General features: G+C 36.0%; 1 protein-coding gene across 1 annotated transcript in view; it reads right to left on the minus strand.

Moving 5' to 3' along the window:
* The window catches only part of LOC140171645 (inactive tyrosine-protein kinase transmembrane receptor ROR1-like), a 462,163-nt gene that overhangs the window by 75,150 nt on the left and 363,317 nt on the right, over positions 1 to 23,696 (minus strand). The window contains 1 exon segment of the mRNA XM_072194972.1: positions 6,064 to 6,115. Coding sequence (XP_072051073.1) covers positions 6,064 to 6,115 — 52 coding nt within the window.

Consider the following 23,696-nt stretch of genomic DNA (forward strand, 5'->3'; position numbering starts at 1 on the left):
ACCAGAAAATTAGTCAGGTCTCTGGGCAACTCCTTTGCCTAGCAGGTGCAATGACCATAGAAATGGCAAATACTTTGCAAACAGAAATGCTTACTCAAATTTTCTGCCCCTTCCAATTGGAATATTGCAAATTATTGATTTTTAATATGTTATGGTTACATACATAAGACATTTCTATAGCGCTTTTTCACAGTTCAAACCGCTTAACACAGAAAAATAAATGAAATTACAATAACTCAAAAAGGTGAGTTTTAAGATGCATTTTAAAGACCTGAAGTGACGGGGGCTGTCTGATTTAAGTGGGAAGTGAATTCCAGAGGCGTGTACCGTACACTGAGAAACCACAGTCACCTACAGATCTAGACAATTTCAGCGTTTTGAGAGTGGGCTATTTTATTCGTTTTTATAGTCAATATAAGTTTGTTTAAAAGAAAACCATGTGATTCGTGCTTGATAATTATTTTTGCAACATATAAGACATAATGTTGTGATTGCCGAAAACTTCCCTTAACTATGTATGCATTTCCACCTGGAACTATAAAGTTTGTCATATGTATTCATATATCTCAACCTTGAATTAACAAATTTGTAAAGGAAACACAGAAGCAGCACAAATGATGATTTTTGTCGGTGAAGAAATATTTTCGGAAATAACAAATTGTATCCCTTATTATAATTAAGTTTTATAATATCAATATTAATTAATTTTAAAATTTACTGAATTGCTACAATAATATAGTTAAAATAATATTGTAAAATGTGCAGGTCTTCCAAATATTGTTGTAATAATATTTTGAAAGTAACTTAGGGATCCTTGAAGTTTATGTGAAGATTCATGGCTTAATAAGTTGGTGCTCAGTGTACTGTCAAAGTGTAAATTTTCACGCTACCTTATTTTCGTGCTTTTCGCGTTCCATGCTGCTACCACAAGAATAACCATACACATTATGTGATGTGTCATGTCAAAAGGAGACACTTTTGGGCAGGATCATAAATGGAGAAATAGCCAAAAATTTGCCCGGGGTGATTTTTTTCACAATTTGGGTTTGTTGCGAATTTGTGATGTTATTAATGTTTAGTTTCAGACCGAATATAACTGGCATCTTGTATTTTTTGAGACATTTTTCAAGGTAATTCCTATTCTCAACATTGTCAATAATATTTTTAAAGGCCGATATCTCAATTTCAAATTTGTTAAAACCACAACTTACGAACTCAATATCTTCGCTTAGGAATGTCCAATTTCATTGGGGAAAACGGCATTGTGGAGCAAAATATCTCTATATTTAAGATATGTAAAAACCTCAAAATTGATAACCTGCCCAAAAGTGTCTCCTTTTGACATGACACATCACATATATATATTTCTTTTGTGTATAGGCCAATGTAAGGAAACTTAGAATCGTGAATTTAAAAACAAGGGAAACAGTTCAAAATTGGCAAAGTGTGAAAAATTAATCGTGCAAAAATGTCCCATTTTTACAGTACTCTTAAACTACAAAATGGTGGAACACCATTTGATTTGATCAGAGATAGTTCATTTTGAAAGCACCATTTCTTGTCTAGGCCTTCAATTTTTTTAAGAAAATCGAAAGCTGACCTTTTCTAACATTATACCTGCAGACCTTTTTGAAGCTATCAAATGCGCAGGGCCCAGAAAATGATAAACCTAGGGGAAGACAACCGATTTTTAAATCAAATACCCATGCATCAGACGGTCCAATTATTTGATCAATTTTCCTGGTCGGTAGAGAACCGTGTCCTTGGGTGCTCCTTAACTCGGGACAGTCTGGCCACCAATGACCACTTGACCGCTATGGTGATCGTCTAAAGGAGGTATACGTGAGCTGTGGTCTGTAATGTTATACCTATTTTGGTGATATAGTGACCTTTTGGGGCTTTCTTGAGCACTATCTCTTTATCTTCCTGTATTAGTCAATGTATCATTTGCTAACAGTTTCTTCTCTCCTTTATAGTTTCTCTGCAATTGTCTGTATGTCTGTCCTTTGTCCATATGTCCTTTGTCTCTTTGTCTATCTCTGTCCCTTCCCTCATTATGGTCTCTCTATGCAACCATGTCTCTGTCTGCCTGTCTTCTGTCTCTTTCTCTGTTCCTTCCCTCATTATGGTTTTTCTATGCAATGCAATCATATCTCTGTCTCTCTGTCCTTTGTCTCTCTTGTCTCTTCTCTCATTATGGTCTCTCTATGCAATCATGTCTCTGTCTGTCTGTCTGTCCTTTGTCTTTCTTTGTCTGCCTCTGTTCCTTTTCTCATAATGGTTTCTCTGTGCAATGCAATCATGTCTATCAGTCTTATGTCTCTCTTGTCTGTCTCTGTCACTTCTCTTATGGTTTCTCAATGCAATCATATGTCTCAGTCTGTCTGTCTTTTGTCTTTCTGTCCTATGTCTCTCTTTCTCAATTTGTCTCTCTTAATAAAATGACCATTTAAACCAGTTCTGAGTTTAATTTCACTGTCAGCATGCAATCAGCAAAACAAAAATACTATCACTTCCAAATATAGACAATTCCCCAATCAAACCCAACACCCATTTTTTGATCCATCTAACAATAATTCCAGGTGTCATAATTCAATTGGAAATCATCCATAATCCAGCTTATTTTGCTGTGTTTTACTTTGGTCCAAGATTAGATTAGTAGGCAAATGGACGTTGGCCATGATTGGGTTTGGACGCAGGTGTCGCTGATTTTGAGGTCAACGCGGAGAGTTATTGACCGTGGGCGACTGGACGTTGGCTCGAGCCACTGCGAAAAGGTAGGGACAAGGTTGTAAGTGCACATGGCTGCTATGTTTAAAGTAATACTGACCATCAGAAATCTGTTAACTTAAAGATTCCTCTCGTAAAATAAAAAGATAAATAATGCAAATTAGATATGGCACCCCAATTATAGCATTTAATTCTACTCAAAATATATTTTCATACTGGTTTTGTCAGTGCAGTCCAATTTTCCTTATCCCATAATACAGTCCAACCTCCCTCATCCTAAAATGAAATCCAACTGCCCTTATCCAGATACACAGATAAATCTCTGTTATACGACTGTGTGAAACATGTTTTTAGTGCTTTTACACCTTCATTTTGTGCTCGAAGCATTTAGGACATATCTATGTTGCATACTGCACTCAAATACCATCTTTCAGTGTTATTAGGGGGCTGACATTTTCTTTGGAAGGGGTGGGTCATGAATATACGGGGGGGGCATAGAATTTTAGACAAAAATAAGGGGGTTATAATTTGTTTACAGCAAAATTAGGGGGGGTTATAGAATTATGAAGGGCTGGTGACCCCAAATTTTTGAGCAATCTTTAAGGTTATCATAAGAATGTACGAACAATCTTTAGTTATATGATTCAAAATGTTAACGCTCTACGTACATTTTCTTCGCATTTAAGTTTTTGCACTAATATTTTGTAGTCAATCTGTGTAGGCGGAAGGGGGGGTCATAAAATTTTTTGACCTGAGATGGGGGGGGGGTCGTAAAAAATTAGCCTGCCATAGTGGGGGTCATAAAAAAAATTTACTCCGGTCACCGACATATTCATGACCCACCCCCTTCCGAAGAAAATGACATCCCCCTTACCCCATATTGAGTGATCATTTGTTATTCCCATCTTTCCATACTTATCCGGATTTCAACATATCACTTTTCTAGAAAAGTGAATGAATGAATGAATGAATGAATGAATGAATGAATGAATGAATGAATGAATGAATGTAATTTCCCTCTACAATGCCTTTTGATGAGACGAGATTCAATTGAATCTCCTTTAGCCAGTCAGTTCCTTGTTATTTTATTTATTTATTTTATTTATCTTGCTCCCCCCCCATCTTAACATCTTGTTCCTCTGTCTTTTTTTCTCTCTCATCCTTTTGTTTTGGTGTTGGTGTTTGGGCATCCCTTTAATGTATTGTTGTAGAAATTATAATGTATTGCTCTGCCAATATGAAGATTTGCCTGACACATACCAAATGTTCACAATTATGTTATACAATTAAAAATTATTAACTACATAGAGAACCGCCGACACTAAATTTTCCCTAAATCCACCAGAGCATCCCAGAATTCGTCAAAGTGTCGCTAACTCGGCTCGACAAGGTAACCATTTCAAAAATGCTACTTGTAGCTCCAAGGTGGGTCAAATAACTGTGTCTTCAGTTACACAAAAGTGGACTGACACTTGGCTAATTACTGTTTTAATATACGGTATCATTTCCAAACTTATTAAGTACTCAGCACGCTCCTAATAGATGCCACTTGGCTGGAGCCCACAAATTGCTCAAATTCACCACAATATCCCAAAGTCTATATCAAGAACTCATGCACCAATACTTAGCCTATTTGTACTCATTTAAAGGGATTTTCAAGTATGGTCAAGAGAATATAAAATCTTGATTTTTTTTTTGATTTTTTTTTTTTTATGAAAATATCCCCACCTGCTGACCAAACTTGATATCAGCGTGACGAGGGTTAATTCTGTGCTATAGAGAGTGAAATTAGTTCTTACGGAGGACCACAATAGGGGAAACCAAGCTGGGACAGTTGCTTATGGGGAGTAGCAGGTATTACTGTCCCATGTATCCTAACAGTCAGAGTCTAAGCAATTTAAGCAAAACTAAAACACCTTAACACAAACAAGGTGAAAGACCAATTATGAAGTAACAAAACACCGCTGAAATGTCATCGGCATGAAGACTTTGTCACTGCACACAGACTCACAAGTTCACTCACATTAAAGCTATAATGTATGATCTCTTAAAATATATTTGGTTATTTTTTTTACCTACTGATTTTTAGGCATATTTGTGCTGTTTACACATGTCACAACTTACACCTAATTTGTATCAGCCAAATACATTGTGCTTGTACGAAAACAAAATAATTTTGAATTATTGTGTTACGAAAACAAAACAATTTTGAATTATTGTCTAAAGATAGGCCCTTAGAACTGCATATTAAACAGCAAAGATCGTCAATAAGTTTTCTTACATTTTACTTCACTATTTCGACTCAAATGGACAGGAAACCTTTGAGTGACAGTGAGTACTAATAATATTATTTTCATCAGTTTGAGTAAAAAATAAAAATAGTTGAAATTCAACGATATTGTACATTATGTCTTTATGAAAAAATTATTATAAACTTCAAATGAACATGCTACATAGTTAGGCCTGCCAACAAGAGGGTAGCCCAATACCAACAGCACATGATTACATAATGTTGACAGACATAGAATGTTTTCATTATCTATTAGGCAAAATAAAAAAATAAACATGTTTCACGTCCCCTCCGCTTCCTTTTTGAGGTTTCCTCAATATATTTTTATTTTTTGAAATTCAGTTATAACTTTTTAAAAAATATGTCTAGGAAGTTTGAATGCTTTCTATAGCCTTGTTAAGATACAAGAAACATTTTAGGAAGGTTTTGTGATCATTGGAGGGGGTGTAACTCTCAGAACAACAAATAAAAAAGGGCCTCCTCCTTTTTCCAGGCATTATTATATATACGCTAAAACAGCTCTAAGTATGGGTATTTACACCAATTTTATGATAAAAATAGAAAATAAAAAGCCCCTCCTCCTCCTTTTTTTTCAAAAACCCGGACGTGAAACATGTTTTATTTTTACTTGGCCTTAATCAATATAGTATTGAAATATAACACTTTGATGTTTTGAGAAAGTTCATTCTACAAATCATATACTTTGAAATCTTGCTTGATTTTTTATTGTTAACGAATTATACGTTCTACAAAAGTGTTGTTGTTTTAGCCCTCTTTACAACATTTAACTCAAGAACCACAGGACCTACAAAAGTATATCTGTGATATTTGAATTCTTCTACACTCGTTATGAATTGATCAATGCAAGATGCTGTGAACTACCAAATCGCAACAGTTTAAAATAGTTGCTAACCTTAATGGATGAACTGAACAGCCATGCATTAAACAACTTTTTTGAACTTAAAAACAACTGTTCAAACTATTTTTCTGTGTAAAAATGTAAAACATTGAATTAAATGAGTAAAATATGTTTATTAACTTACCCTCCTGGTAGTTCTGTGGTAAAGGTGTCGGTTGTAGCTTGAGCAAGGGCACCTGGAAATATCAAATAAAAACCAAGAATAGATCAACAATTAGAGATACAATATACAAATATATCGCAAATCATCAACAAAATGAAACATCAATTTCAACTCATTTATTTCACCTTAGTTGGTAGCGATAAATATAACACTAACAATAGTCAAAAAGTTCAATGACCTAGTGACTATATATATAGTTTAGCAAGCAAACATAACATCTACCCAACTCAAATCTGTAATATTAATGTAGCCTGCAGTATAGGAAAAATACACTTCAAATTTCAAGTGTTTCTTCAAAATTGAGAGTATTCTTTGAAATTGAGAGCTTTCTTTTCGTAAAGATGCGATTAAGTTTGTTTGCTCATGTGTGATTTGTAGAATGTATCTAATTTATCTGCAAATGGGCTTGTTTAAATGGGCCCTTAGGTTTATCCAAACAATCATTTCAAAATAAGACTTGTAAACCTATAATTGTGATACTGTTAACTGTAGAGGCCTTGCAAGTTTACATTATGCATTTTTGGATGTCAAAAAGAGGTTTCTTGCTATATTTTGCAATTCAAGCATCTTCTCTTTCTGATGCTACACTCATTTTAATGCATTATAAGGTATTACAAGACATCAGATATCATAAGATGTTATAAGTACCAGATCAAAAGGCTCTGAAATCTGATCCAAACAAACTTTGTGAATACTTTGCATATTTATTTCATTGTTTATTTTCATTTCAGTGCATAAAATGAATTTATATTGGTGTAACCAAACCTCTCCTATATTTTTAAAGGAAAATAATTTCGGATTCAGAAAAGCTCCCAAATTTTCCACTTTGGGTGCATTTTGAAAATGCATACAAAATCACACAATGTTTTGGGGAAAACAATGCGTAAAATATTTTAAAATCTCATGACCTACCTATCCTACCTGTCCTACCTATCAGCCTGTTCCATCAATGTAATAATTGTTTTCGGGTTTTTTTTCTTTTGCTTAAAAACAGGATTTCTGCTAAATAAAAGCACCATAAAGTTCTCAACTCATTGCTTCAGTAATATCAAGCCTAAAAGGTGTCATCTCTCAGAACACATCAACCTGAGACACATTTTGACCTTTTTCCTCCACTGGCCTGGTCAAGAGGCCACTCACTGCTTTAATGCAACTACACAATAATAAGAAAGTAGTTTAATCTGCCGAGGGATTCAACAGTCGTACAGAGGCACCTGCGCTGACTGGATCGGTAAATCCTTCATGTTCCATTACCCATGCATAATTACAAGAGACATGAACACTGGACAATACCCTATCTTTGCTGACGCAATGTGGCACCGTGGTTAAGTTTAATGGCAAGTGAGCGGGCAATTTGTGACTGACCATGACTTACGTTATACAACCATGTGTGTCCGGGCGGTCATTCATCGCTTGACCAACATGTTGCATCAATGTGGTGATTGAAAGTGCATTTAAGATCGTCTCTCATACATATTTAAGTGTCGGGGAAAATTGAAAACTACATAAGATTTTATCCCGAACTCCTGGGACGGTTTTGTGCATTAAAGTACCACGACGCGCAGGATCCTCCATTTACGTTGCCCATAAACATGCATTTCTGAGACTTCAGAGGCTCTGGGCGGTTAAAGATATAGGTATGGTATAAAGAAGAGATGTAATTTTCAGAGGTTCTGGGGCAGTTAGGGGTATTATAACAACAGTTGCTTATATTACAAAGTATTTTTTGCCCGGGGGGTCACTCCCATTGTAGCCTGTACACCATCCGAGATAATGAAAACGCGTAAAAAGAGTCGTTTTCGTGGGTAGGCACGATACGCACGAATCGCGTTTAGGGTGTCAAAAACATGAAAAAAAGAAAAAAAAGGGTAGCAAAATTGCAATTTCTAAATACGCTGAAATGAAATTTAGGGTATGAAATTTGATGTTAGGGATGAAATCCCTGTTTAGGGTGTCGCTTTTAGCCAAGGGTTAAATCCTTGTTTAGGGTGCTTTTCAAAAGTTGATTATCGCGGATGGTGTACAGGCCACAATGGGAGTGACCCCCTGGGATTTTTGTTGTTTTCCTGTATATGATTGTGTCACTTGTGATTTTCATTCCTATTCCATTTCTATGTAGAACATTTTAAAATTTCTCACTGACATAGTCACATAAGTTGGAATCACACAAGGCAGCTATTATTTGTGTTAGATAAGAACAAAATTACTAAAAGGCAGCCAATTAGCTAAACAAACTCAACTTTTGTGCACATATGCATAAAGCTACCCTTACTCAGTGGCAGTGCCAAAAGGGGGGCATGGGGTCAAATTCACCCCCTCCCGTTAGAACATTTGACCCCAGTTTAAAACCCCAAAATTCTACTTTTTGCAGCAATTTTGCTCAATTTTGTTGATTTTGCCCTCCTGAATTTCACTTTGTCCCCCCTCCCCGAAAGAAATTCTGGTCACCGCCACTGCCTTTATTTCTCCGGTTTACACACATTATACAAAAATGTCCTTATCCCATGTTGCAATTTCATAATCTGCATTTTAAGTTACATATAAGTTATGTTACAAGGCAGCTATTTTCCAGCTGCATCAATCCAAAAATGCCAGAAGGCAGCTCATTATGGAACTCACAAGTTTCCTGTGCCGATGCTCTCCCTCATGTCACTGGCCTCTTGGTTGTCTACATTTCGCCCGTGTAAACACCAGGCAAACCTTGGCAAACCCTTTAATGCAATTTTCTTGCAATGGTGATGCCCCCGACACCCTCAGGAGAAGCAGGTCCAAGATTGAAGAAGACATACAGAATAAAACGGTATGATTTATACAAAATAGTTGCCCTGTGATTATATTTTGACCGCCACATAATATAAAACAAAAGTCTTGTCTTTTTCACTTGAGGCTAAAGTTAAACAGATGTAGGGTGTTCAAAAATAAATGCATATGAAAATGTATATGGAAAATTAACCAATAATATAGTTATAATAGCCTATATCTGAAACATTATAAAATAAGACAATTCAATGTTAATAGAATTTATATATTTGTTGGTCACAAGCAGGAATGGCGGGAATTTATAAACACTTTTAATTTTGATGCTAAATTTGTTAACATACATCAGTGGTATTTTATCTAAAAATACTGGATCTTTGCTCTCAATAAATTGATGAAATATCTTTTGCTCAATGAATAATTATTACATTTGCCAGTATGCATTATATCATAATATCATATACATTGTATGCATATAGATTTCTCAGAACAGCCCGCCATGCGAAGCCAGGTGTTTTTTATCTTTTTATAGCAATTAAAAATTAAAATTAAACTGTAAATGTACATATTTGATAATTTCATCAAAAGTTCCACGACCTTTGATTGAATCAAATTAATTAGTGATGCAATCATGCAAGAGGAGTCGTTTATTGCTAAAAAATCAATTTTGAGGTAAGATCCAAAGATAAATGACCTCATCTCCAAAGGCTCAGCTCATGAACCCCCATTACCTGTTGTGGTTCAAAAGTTGACCTCAAGTTGTGGAATATGAGTTTTTGTACCCAACACTTTCAATGGTCATTATAGGTTAAAGAAGTATGCCAGTATGCATATCATATAAGTATATCATATAGCCTACATTGTACATGTATGCATATAGATTTCTCAGAACAGCCCAACATGCAAAGCCAGTTCTTAAAAGAACTGTGTCCTTGTAGATGAGCATGTTGAGATCCTAGTCTATTGTCTTCTGCAAAGAAAATATTCATATCACAAAAATTAACTTTTTAATGTGACAAAACTGTGCTTTAATTTTACACAAATATCCAGTAGCAATGTTACCACTTGAAACAAAACTCTCTTAATAATACCAGCACTGTTCAATTAAAAAATCTTTTGTGTAACTAGTAAATTACTGCAAAGAATTTGGTGAAAAGTTGTAAAAACTTTTTATTACTTTTGATATAGAGATGGATCCCAATTTCTTGGAAAATTAGTATATGAATGGGTCCACTTTCAAATTCTCAGCAGCACACCCTTGCCCAAACCAATCTTTAAGTCCCTCCCCCGGGTGTGTGACTTGTCATTTTTCTAAGTGTTACGTACATGAGCATCCCATTGACTATGTCACCGCTACCCAAGTCACCTGTTTTATAAAATATCCATTTTATTGTGCAGTGATTCTTTTTCCAACATTGAAAATGCATTTAGCCTTCTCAAAAGAACTCTTTGCTTTAAATGATTCTATACCTGTCAAAGTCCATACAACTATGTGCTACACTTTCCTGTTTTCCAGTCTCTCTACCCGTATACTATTCACAAGTTTTGTCATTTGTAAATTTTTAAGTGTGCATTGACTTTTTTTATCCATTAATCCGAGCAGCCATGAACCAGTGATTAACCCCATCAGCAGTAGAGTTATCCTAACGCTACATAACGTTTCACCTCAAGTTTCGTAATGATGTAGTGAGTTTTTCCACGGTTGTTCTGCAATCATGCCGACAAACCACTTGTCCGAGTGTGTATACGTTCTACGGGATTAGGTTAACACACATTTGATACTGTGACCAGCAAAAATTATACGCACCTGCATCACTACCAAACTCGAGGCAAAGCAATAATATGAGAAACTGATCAAACCTGTTTTGCAAAAGGAGCATACAACATGGACTTGTTGGAAAAGCTAATTGAATGTTATATAGATGAGTTGACTTCTGACGTCAATGCCTGATAGTATGCGCATGCACCATCACAATTTCCATTGTTTTTGCCTGGCAGTATGCATGCGCATCATATTTTGTTCAGGGCTCGCGTTTTTAAAACTCCCGCCTCATCACAATAAGGCAATTGAACAGTGTAGTGGTTGCATGGGGTTCATACAAGCATAAAGATATACCAGTCCCTTGCCTTTGTTGATAAACATTGAGGTCACCTCATCTATAGTCCACTTGGCTTTCTCAAGACAGTAGCGTCCGCCTGTGATACACGCATACGATCAAAGGTGGTACGCCTGTAGCACGTGATGAGGCAAGAAGTGACTGCGTCCTACAGATACACTGCCTTTGATCATGCATATGTCACATGCGGATGCTACTGTCTCGATGAAGCCAAACCGACTATGTCTGTCTATCTGTCTGTCACTGTATCTTTCATTTGTTTGTTTGTGTGTTTTTGCCACTTTACAAAAGTAGATCTACATTCCTTCCAAGAATCAATCAACTAGACTATCCAAGTACTTGTTGATCTGATCATTTTGATGTCCTAATACCACTAATGAATGCATGTGACTGCATCCTACAGATACATTGCCTTTGATCACGAGAATATCACACATGGATGCTACTATCTTGATGAGGCCAAAAGGACTCTCTGTATCTTTTTATTTGTTTCCATGTTTGTGTGTTTTTTGCCACTTTACCAAAACTAGATCAACATTCCTTCCCAGAATCAATCAACAAACTTATTATTGTACAGATTATATAATTGATAATGCCTGAAAAGCAATATAAAACTCTCCAAGTACTTGTTGATCTGATCATTCTGATGTCCTAATACCACTAATGAATGCATGTAACAGAATCATGACTATCAATGGGTAGGCTATTAAACTGTCCTGTGTATTTTACAGGCCACTGATTCATTACAAGTTCTGCCTCATTGTGCATTAAAACAGGGCAATTAATCTTTGGCTTTCACTGATGGGTCAATCAACTTAATGGAAAAAGTGACACAAAATCCAATAGTAAACTATGCAGCACATCATGGCACGTATACTATCACAATACCAAGTTTGAAGTCGATCAGTTATCAGAGTGATTTAATGAAAATATATGCAAAATATGCAAATAAGATCATTAATCTTACTATAAATAGGGGAATGTTGTATGTATCTATGTATCCATCTATGTATCTATGTATGTATCACTATAAAGGCTCCGTCAGTTTCGATCCAAATGTCGCCAAATTCATACGGGAGATCGATGAATATACAGGCACGTGTTTAAACTTTATTTGGTTGAAAACGGTCAAGAATTGGCTGCAAAACAGTGAAAATATGGGTAAAACTGGTTTTTTTTTAATGAAAATCGGTTGTCAGCCTACGCGTCCTGCAGCTGGCGGCAGCGCCGTATGCGTAATGCGCGACTACGCCAATGGTCACAGAACGGCGCAGAGCCACGCGACCAAGTAGCCAGAGACCAGTGGACATGATAATACGGAAAGAAGGAAAAATAAAGGACAAAAAGGTACATGGACGGGTCACGGATTATGATAACGGGTGAACACGTCCAAGAGACACGCTTATGAGAGGACGTAATAAATACGGGAAAAAGATGTTTGTTGCACAAACAACATGAAGCGTACTATAAAGAAAAAGAAAATTAAAATGAGGACAAAAAAGTACGAGTAATAGGCCAACGGGTTAAAGTAACTAAATGAAACGGAAACGAAAAAAGAAGGAAAGAAACTAATCAGGAAATGTAAGAAAAAAGAAGCTAAAATAATGAGAACAGAATTAAATAAAAAACATGGAAACGGGAAATCACAAGCAGCAAATAAACAAAGAAGCTAAAGGGAAATGTACGAAAGAACATATTTAGAAAATAATGGGAACGAGGTTAAATAAATAAATAACATGGAAACGGAAAATCACAAGCTAAAGAAAAGAAACTAAAAAAGAAAGTGTAAGAAGAGACAGGTTTAGAAAAATAAAATGTACCTTTTCAATGATTCTACCTGTTCAGTATTTATTCCTGAATATAGTGAACGCTCCCATCTAGCGGGGACCCGATTCATAAATATGCAAATAACATGACACAATGACAAAACTATACAGCACATCAGGCCACCATATCCAATCGTCATACCAAGTTGCCTCTCACCGCTGCTGCACAGGTTCGATTCCTGGTATTGAACTGAACATGAATGCCAATCCATATACCCATCTTCCCACCTTTTTCTCTGTGTACTCCAGTTTTCTGCTGAACATATTGGTTCAAGACACACCATATAAAAACCATTCCAGGTGCAGAACCCTAATAAGCCTACAGCTAGATATATTCATCACAACCAGGATCAGCATTGTACGGGTAAACTATAATTAGCAGAATGAGTTAAGCTATAGTCCATATATCTACCTTGAGTCACCGGCACTAGAATTACAGTCAGTGTGTTCTGCGTTAGCTTAGCGTTACTTGGTGTGTGTACATACTTTTCAACGTGACGCATATGTACACGCAAGAAATCATGCTAAGCCAACGAAGCACACGCTGAACTTCAAAGCTAGTGCCGGTGACTCGAGGAGTCGAGGTAGATATATAGACTATGGCTCAATTTTTCTATGAAAACCCCACCTTATATTTTTCTACGATGCGCTAAAAGAACTTGAGTAACATGAGAACTTTGGGTAAGACACTTGCAAATAAATCAGGATGTATCATAGTGAATGTTGTAGGCTGGCCATCATGATTGCTGTGCAGCCATCCACTATTTTACAAGCCATGAGGGAAATACAAAAGCTTGTATCAAGTTCAGCCTTCCTGTCTACAGTCTGATACATATACAGGATAACATAAATCTTCAGGCTAAACTGGGCTGGGCGAAACATGGAAAAAAAAGTTTTGTGGACATTGAAAAAAGTCTGAAGCCAGTATATAGCAGCTTCTGATGAAAGAACACCAACACAATTATAGATATATTGGAAACTTGTTGTAAAGTTGTGGTCTTGTACAGAGGCACTGTGGTTCCAGTGGACCCTTAAAAATAGTTTGCGAGGGCCCTAAAAATCTTCAGGCCAATGGCCAAAATGGCCCAAAGGAACTTTTATATTATTTTGATGCTTGGATAACTCCACCTGATCCAGTTGTAGTCTAATTCTACCTAAAAGTGAGCCACGTTATTTCTATAGATCTGCTGCGCATTCAAATTGCATTGTATTGCATCGTAATTTCATTTGTGTCCATGCTAATTATGTTTACACAACATGAACTCGCGTGTTTTCAAGCAAATTCGTCGATAATAGGTGATCAAAAGTGATCGGAATGTTACAAAAGTACAGATCGCATTCAGCTTACTTCATATGAGATAATCTTTGAAAAAATACGGCATACTTTGTCATGGTGCTTGCTGAATGCCATGCAGTAAAATACTAAAACGTTGCGGTAATTCATGATTGACAACTAAAAATCGGTGTGTCGTTCGTATCCTCCGCTGTAATTTCTTATCCACTCACTAGTCCTCACAAAAGCTTTGTGTTGATTACGTAATGTGTTGAGGCAAATGGCAATAAGTACAATGAAATAATGAGTAGGGCGGGCTCCAGGGCGGGTTTCTTCTTCGTCTTATGTAACAGTATTGTTCTCGAAAAAAAACCGGAAGCGCTACATATGGCGCTCTAGCTGAAATACAGCAAGATAATGTAAAATAGTAAATGTAAACATGTATTTTAGCTAGAGTATCTCGAGCTAACCTGATCTGACTCTGCATCTTACTGGGTCTCAAAACTGACTTCACAGGGCATGTCATAGATTGTATTTTCAGAGAAGATATACATAATGATGATTCTATTTGCTATATTTTGTTGAAAACATATCTAATGTGATGTCAAGACACTATTGCTTAAACACAAATTTAACAGCGCACAAGATTTTGCCTTCATTTGAGGTTATGCTGACTCCTGAAGCTTTGCCAACTTTCAAAACAGCATTTATATATATGGAATGCATAGTACAGATGCAGAAGGCAATTGCTTTTATGCTTTATTTTCACTCAGGAACTATACAAAGTGCAATAAGTAAGATTACTAAAGTGTCTACACTGAGCTTAACCGATACAGGCAATAATTGTAATGGCAGACGCTATCAAGCAAAATTGTGTCGCCGAAACAGATTTTGAGATACAGACAAAAGGAGTCTTCAATTCTTTTGTATTCTATTGTGCTGCAATATGTTTACTGGGATTTTCAACATAAAGTACCCTGTCATATAATTTGGCCCTAATATGATAAACGGGTATATCTTCTACATGTATTTCTTTTTGCCATGGTTGAGGTTAATTTTTCAATTCCAATTTTCTATTCATATAGGTTTCTCGTTGTAACCCGTACGAAACTCTGGAGCTGATCCTGGCTGCGAAGGTCTATTGTGGAATGTCTAGGGTGTGCGTTTCTTAGCTACAAGTCCCTGTGTTGTTGTTTAATGGTTTATGGAATGATGTGGGCTGAAGTGGTCAGCGACAACCTGTAAAGTGTGCTGAGGCTTGTGGATCAACGTCTAGGCATTGTGCCTGTGCGTAGCGCACTATAAATCACTGCGCTTATTTTTATTCTTGTGGGAAAAGGTTGTAGGCTACCATACAAAGAGATTAAACTAATGTTAGCATCTTTTGTGATAGGTTGGTTAATATTCTACATGTTAAGCATAGGTTTCAACATAAAAAGTCCCAAGTTTAGAGACATTTTCTCAAAATATCAAGAGCTATCTCAAAAATTACTGAACCAATACTAGGCTTGTTTGTACTCATTTTGTGCATTTTGCATGCTGATTCCAAATATGGCAATGAAAGTTTACAATTCTGAAATTTTAGAATTTTCCAAATTTTTTTGAAATTTGTCGTCTGCAGACAACACCCGTGTGGAGAGTGTTAACTGTATGTTACAGAATGGCAAAAAGAAAGCACCTTCCTCTTATTGCCTTCACAAGTTATACCCTTTTACCATGTCAGAGTCATTGAAAAAGGCAAAGGGAAGTAATATTGAGTCAAATAAATATCAGATACACACATTTACCATATTTGGGCGGCATTAATGCTGCATGCAGAAATGAAAACCGGTTTGCCTCAACTTAAGACTCAATTTACAATTACAAAATACACCTCACATTTAAAATAGCAAAAAGCAAAATCGTTGTGACTATTAATCCCTTATTTAGAGTATCTACTCAACAACAGCAGCAAGGCAAGTTTGTTTATAACCAAGAAATACAAAACAAAAAACGACTGAGGGCACCTGTGAAATTTAGCATGCACAAATCCTTAATTTGATGTTCGCATTTGATTGTTGGCAATTACTACAACACAGCGGATGTTGCACTCAAATTTGTGAATCTATTCAGATTGGCTGCTCACATCACAGCTGAAGGCTTGTATGTTTCTCTATAGCTTGCGATTTATCTGCCTAAAACAGTAATGTCAAAAAACTGGAGCTTGTTCTTGATCTTGACTGCGACTAATAATGTTTTGATCACACAAGATCTGTTTGAAAGGTTAACCGACTCGTAGCAAACATTAAAATTGATAAGACTAACATTAGCATGGTATAAAAATATATCTTATAGTCAGTCAGTGTGTATTTCATAATACGTAAATTGTGAACAAGTTTTGGTTTGGGCACAAACTTATACAGGTAACTTAACCTCATGTGCACTACGGGCTGAATTATCAGCCTATAAGAGCTATTTTGGTTGGTTACAAAGAGTGATATATCATGTAAAGAGCCAATCAGAGATATGGTAAGAAAGGTCAGTAGGACTGAAGTGGATTAACATTAACATTGCAAAGATATCTAAAAGCTCTATTTTGATTGGTTAATCAGATGATTATATCACGTTATTAACCAATCATAGAAGCTCAGAGGTATTGTAATGCAGGTAATGAGTTTCTAGAGATGTCTGTCCCACCAGAGAAGATATCTTACCCTTCCCAGAATCCTTTGCAACATGATGCATCACCTCATTACAGCAAATGACACTCCTATACTTTGTACATACTTTGTTTTCATGTTGAGAATATACTGGCTAAATGTGGGGCGATAGTCAAGAAATAAACACATTTTGCAAGATCTTGATGGGCTCTGTTCATTAAGGTACATTTTGGTCGCACTATAGATAGCAAATCAGTACAGAAAACTGAAATTAAAGAAATGCATTGTGTGAAGTTTATGTTATCTTCTCTGCTGCTTGACCTTGTGGCTAAAATATCCCTACACTTTGAGTTCTGTTATACACGGCATGTTAATTATTTCTGTCTGTGCATAATCTGCATATCATATACGGGAAAAGTGCATGTTGCATCTTCAGCGGCTCAAGTCCAGCCCCGTCTACATTTCACTGAACTGTCAAACCCAAAGCCTATCTTTGATGAGTTTTCAACTTGAAATCCAAGATGGTCGCCTAGCGATGAGTTCCTATTGGTTCAGCTGGTCATCAGTGGCACACCAAGGTGTTCTTTCTTTCATGTTGATAATGAGACTTGTTGCTGTATGTGTGGGAAAATATCGCATTACATCTCGGCCAGCTTAACGCATTCAGTGTGCACCTTACGTGCACTAGCGTAGCGATAACTGCTCTAAAAATTACACAATTATTAAAATTTTATTCACTTTTATTTCCATGACAATTTTTAAATTCAACATGATACACGGAATCAATATATAGCTAGGTACTAACATGCCTAGTGTTAGTACCATTAATTCAGTGGTTCTTAAGTTAAACACTTTGGTAGAATCTCGGACATTGCAGCGGTTTAGCACATTGAAACTTGTAATAGCGGAGACAGGAAAGTGGGAACTCCTACCGCTGAGTTTTGAATATAGATTACACACTATCTGTATACAGATCCAGAGATAGTAGAGACTGGACTATTTTGATAGCAGCATCTGCCTTAAACCTCAGGGAAAAGTAGGTGAAACTTAAAGCACTATATGCAATATATGCAATTTGTTTAAATTGAAAAAATATTGGCCGCTACTATTACATGTACTTCTTGGGAATTCACCAATTCTGCTTTTTTTTTCCTTCTCCTGTCTTCTTTTTTCTTTTCTTCTTCAAATTGTACAAATTGACAAAGATCTCCAAATTACAGGCTTTGTAATGGGGCATGGAAATAAGAATTCTCAATTTCTTATTTCTCGACCCAAGAGCTAAGAGCAAAATTGTACACTTGAAAGCGCCCTCGAAGTTGAAAAATTCACTTTTTGGACCTATTTCAATGTCAAATTTGGTAATGTGGGACCAAATTTTTTAGCTAATAAACGGTTTTCACTAAGCCTATACTCTTGGACTTGTTTGGAGTAGCCTTTCTTTTCCTTGCTCTTTTCCTTCAAATTTCTTTCTTTCATTCTCTTCATACAGGCCAGCATGCATGCTTGTTCCGCTTGGCTTGAGCATTTTTCTTGAGCCTGGTCCCATCAGGATCCAAGTGTGTGTCCACCCGGACAGACTGGTTAAACAAACAAACAAACAAATCTAATTTTAACAAATGTAACCTAACAAATCTAATCTCACAAATCTAATTCTTAAATAATCATATATAAATAGTCATTTATATTGGTCCAATCCATTTGAAATCCACACTCCATTTCAGGAAACGTCTTCTCATTTGAGGTCAAATTGTGCAAAAACCCAACTGGATTTGATAAATTTCAAAAGTTTCATCTAGAATGTAATATAAAACTGGCAACAATTTCAATTTGGATTGAACATAAGATGTCAGTGTTATTTATCACAGGGTGGGGTGGATTATCAATGGAATAGCCCAATGCATGAAGAAGGACATTAAGGGCAGAGTAATGGGAGAGAACATGGACCTTTTTAAGCATCATTATTTCTGAATTGTATCTCCAAAGTATATAAAACTATACATTTGTGGAAAGGAAATGAGTCAAGGTATCCCATGGTGACGTCAGATTTTTTCAAAAATCTCGAGTTTTTGATAAAATCACAAAAAATCACTTTTTTACCCCAATTTTTTTGTGACAACTTAAAAAAAATCAGTTCGGAGTAAAAAAAAATCAGTTAGCTTTTAATGAAGAAGAGACATGAACTTAGGGAAGGTTTTTTTATTTTTTTTTATTTGTCTCTTTTTTCGAAATATTGACAAAACATGTGAAAAAAGCAATTTTGTCATTCTATTCAGCTAAAAATTGCACGTAATGGTGTATATTTTTGTTTAAAACAAATATTTTGAAAAAATGAGAAAACCTTCCCTAGACTTTGATGTACTCTAAACAATAGTGCAAAAAGTTTACCTTTTGCTTGCATATTTTTCGAGTTATCTTGTCACAAAAATCGTGTAATATTGTCAAAAGTGAACTATGAGAAATCGACGTTTTAGTCAAAAAAAATGTCAAAATTATGCACAAAATATCCTTATATTTTAAAACGGCAAGACTTTCACGCTTGTAAAAGCTGTACCTGGTGCATGGTCATAATATGCATCTTTTTGCCACATTGAATTTATAATGTCTGCTTTTAGTGTGCCAAAATTCAAAATAATTAAAAAATCTAAGTGGCATTTTGACTGCAAATTTGTGTTTTGTTTACACCGCATTTGCCGGCGTTAAAAACATACCGAATGCGCATTGACTGCGTTGGACATACGCCAAGCGCAGAGTTGCGCCACGTCACGCGACGCTTGAATCGAGCGCCAGTAATCACAATATTTCGCATTCACAAGATTTCTGACTCATTATTTCCGCCAATTTACTAAGCTGTCTTGAGCCATGTGACTTTTTAAAGTTGAAGAGAGTGAAATAAATCAAGCAAAAATACGTGTAAATATTAACAAGTTGTATTTTATCAGTTTCAAGTAAAAGAATACAGCTTAGTGTTGATAAATATCAAGAAATCTCAAATTCGGGCGTGGACGAATGTGTCTTCCATTACTCTGGCCTTAAGATATTTCTTCAATGTCATCAATATCAATACCCACTTGCCACCTTTTTTCATTCACTTCCCTTCTCAAAATGTCACGTTCAGAAAATCAAAAACTCCCAACCAAGTCATCTATGAAGACAGACTAAAAAGTCTGTTTTGTTTGTTTATTGTTTTGCTTCGTTGACCTATTACACGTAACATATTGGTTTAATACAGTCTTCTTCACTACAAGGACAAAACCAATCCTTTAATTGGAGAATATAGTCAATGTGGGTGAGAAACAATAAAAGCATTTATTTACGGAATAAAAGCATTCGATCCACTAAAGCCGATGACAATTTACAAGATCTGTGCTACCTTTCAAATATAGCTTTGGGATAAATGCCAATAGTGTACTATAAGCAATAAAAACAAGACTAAGTGGACTCGCAATTAATTGCTTGTTTCAGTACCAAACTCGGGACCAAACTTCACAATTTGTATACTGCTGAAAAGATCAAACACTTAACTTGAAGTTGATTTGTAAACATGCTTAGAATTTTGATGGTTTATGAATTAAACATGTGATTCTTGGTGATTTTAAATCTATTTTTAGGTTTTAAAATGTTTACAAATTGACTACAAGAATATAAAGTGTTTGATTCCTATCCACTGTTTTGGCAGTGCATATAATGATACAAGTAAGTGCATCTGAGACTTTTTTGTTGTGGCTCTTAAAGGAGTATTTCGTGATCCTAGCATCCTCTTTTTATGACATTTTTCAGTAGATATTCACGAAAAAAGCTTATTCCCAAAATTTCAGTTAATTCCGATTTTGAATCGATAGACAAATTTAAATTTCACGATATCTTTGCAAAACGAATTAATCTGCAAGAAATATTTTGTATATAAACATTATGTAGCCAGAGGATTCCAGTGATATAAAATTCTCAGCTTTTTTGGAGAAAAGTGGGGGATGATGCTGTGGATCACGAAATGCCCTTTTAAGATAAAGTCAACATTGAATCAAAAGCAGTGTCTGGTGCTAAATAAAATAAATGTTGGCAATTAACATGCACTTCTCCATACATATAGTAAAAGCACACTTTAACAATTATTTTGTCCACTGTCGCTGAGACACATCAGAATCATATCACTTCAACAAGGGTGCAAACATATAGTGCAGCTCTTCTCCATACTTTTTAATTATTCTCTAACAGCTCTCTTTTCCACCTGGGTGGGGCGTGACAAGTGAGGTAAAGTGCCTTGCCAAAGTGCACACACAGCACATTGACACTGCAAGGATTCTAACCAACAACAATCATAAGCTACATCACAATTAAGAGCCAAAGCCTTTATCACAGGACCACCGCTGTGAACCAATTTTCAACAACCAGGATTTTCTACTCATAGCTGCAAAATTTTAGGTAATTGAAAAGAATTTGCTCTACTTTTCGTTTTGTTGCTTCAAATATTGGAAAAACACAATTGCTGTTACCTCAATACTGGCTGTCCACTTCAACTTACAAGGACAACAGACAATGATTTTATTGGATGGCACAATCAATGCTACCGGTAAAAATAAGATGCCCGGTATAGTGCCAGTAATTGATTCAATGCCAGTAACAATTGACAGCTTTTGTGCATTATTCCGACACAACCACCACTTACTCTGACGTTAATGGAATAACAAACTTGATGTTAAATCATAAGGATAGACCTTTCCTCCTTGATAATTGTACATCCGCAAATGTTACTACTCAACAGCTATACAGTACCAATTTCTTGTGAATACTAATCTTTTGACATTTTTGTAGACTTTGATAATAAGCTCTTCAGATATTGCATTTTGAATCTATTCTACACATAATCACTAAGCCAATTTTTAAGCCAAGGTCGTATCTTAAAATCCTGTCCATCAAAATGTACCAAAACCAAACCAAGATTACTTTAATACTCTACTCTAAATACATGTCAGTAACCAAGCAGTTGTCCAACTGACAAAACAGCAAAATGCACTGACATGGATCAGCTTCCTGGACCACATTCACAGTTGGCACCCAGCACAAGAAATCTGTGAGAGTGTGAACAAGGTCCATGCACACATGATATTTCCCAAAGAGTAAGTGGAATAGTGTGGGACAAGACCTATTTCTTACAAAAAGTATGTGAAAAGCAGAAAGCAGAACCGTTTTGTAAATTATCATCTGTTCAACCAAAATGACTTAATGAATATAATGAATCCAGAGTGTAGGAGTCGGAGTCAGCAAAATAAATGTAAGACCAGGGGGTGTTTAATTTGCAAAGTCATCTTGTTGACCCTTTCCTGAAATGAGTTTACTGAAAGCAAAGTGGGCATATATTTTCATACTAATTTCCCACGTAATGACATGAACTTGGTCTTGAGAAAACAACAACAACATTTTTGGTCAATCTGTATTGGTACATTAAGCCAGTGAGCAAGTTGCCTTTAATCCCTGAGTACTACCTACCGATCTTACATTGCCTCTGATTGGTCAATTACATGATATCTTCACTTTAATTTTATTCTAACAATGTTGTTGATTGGGCCAATTGAAAATGAAAACTTCTTTTTGGCCAATCGGCAGGTAGTTCTCATGGGGTTAAAACTTTGTTTCACTTTGAGTTTGGAAGTGACGTCAGTGCATACGTGATTGTGCCACAAGAACTTCCATGCGTGTGTATACGCTCTGTGTGATTAGGTTAGCGTGCACCATTCAATACCGCGACCAGTGAAATACGAACCTACGTCACTAACAAATTCAAGGTGAAACGATTTGTAGTTGATATGCCACTGATTAAATTAAAAAACAAACAAACAAACATTTAGCAAGTAATTCCAAAACAACTTTTTCCACATCAGTTCTTAAGACTCAAAAAATACGAAATAAATCTGCTGCATCTACATCAATGTGAAGGTTAAGTTAGTATATCCACCTACTCCTCCCGTGACTTAAACACAAAAAGAGAAAAAGAGGAAAAAATTCCACTCCTCTCTTCTATCTCAAAGCAAAGGAGCTACTTAAAACATTAAAGTCTGGAGGCCATATCGTCTATATAGTGAGGGATGGATTGTTTTTCTTCTCTTGTCCGCAATGTCAGGATTGGTAGCGAATCGTAAATACCTCCAGGTTTGTAGTCGCCGATGGCAGTCAACCATGGTTTGGCTAGTTAGCGATTTCTCTCCCGAGTAGCCACGGGGGAGACCGATATGTGGAATGAATACACGGAGATGCGCTGAGAGGCTACTACGACAAAACATGACAATTTTGTGCTTATTTATTTTCACAAGTTTAAAAGTGTATGATTTTACGTTGTGAAATTTGATCATTATAAATATTACTCCTATATTCAGGTTCTACAGCAGACAGGACAAAATGTATGATTTTTGTACCTTTTGTGACAAAACAGGACATTTTATCATGCTTGCGAAAATATGCTGCCACAAAAATAGCACATCGCCTGGCTTCTGGCTAGTGTTATGTCTGTGTCATTGATGGTTTCCTGAGAAGGGTCTCAAAATGTTTATGTCGCCCAGGTGTATTGACATAGGGCCGACACCTTGTCATAAAGCAGTGCATCGTTAGACGAGACTATGCGACAATAACACTCTAATGTCATTGTTATTTTGGTAATAATTAGGGGTGACATAGTACAAGCAGTCAGTCATTTTAGGACAGCTTCTTATTTAGCATGGTGGAATTTTGAGATATTTCAAAGAAAATCTGTGACGATGATTCATTTGTAGCATGTTTAATGCATTACAATGAAGGCTCCAGGTTTATACAAGTTGCCATCTACATTACGACGAAGGCTGCATGTTTATGCAAGTTGCTATCTTCATATTACAATGAATATTGCAGGTTTATACGAGTTGCTATCTTCAGTAGATAGCACAGTCAGACTTCAATAGAAACCACAATAGAGAGGAAATGTGATTGCATCACATATATAATGTGTAAAGGTGAA

The sequence above is a fragment of the Amphiura filiformis genome, chromosome 1 (assembly GCF_039555335.1).
Source record: "Amphiura filiformis chromosome 1, Afil_fr2py, whole genome shotgun sequence".
Lineage (NCBI taxonomy): Eukaryota > Metazoa > Echinodermata > Ophiuroidea > Amphilepidida > Amphiuridae > Amphiura > Amphiura filiformis.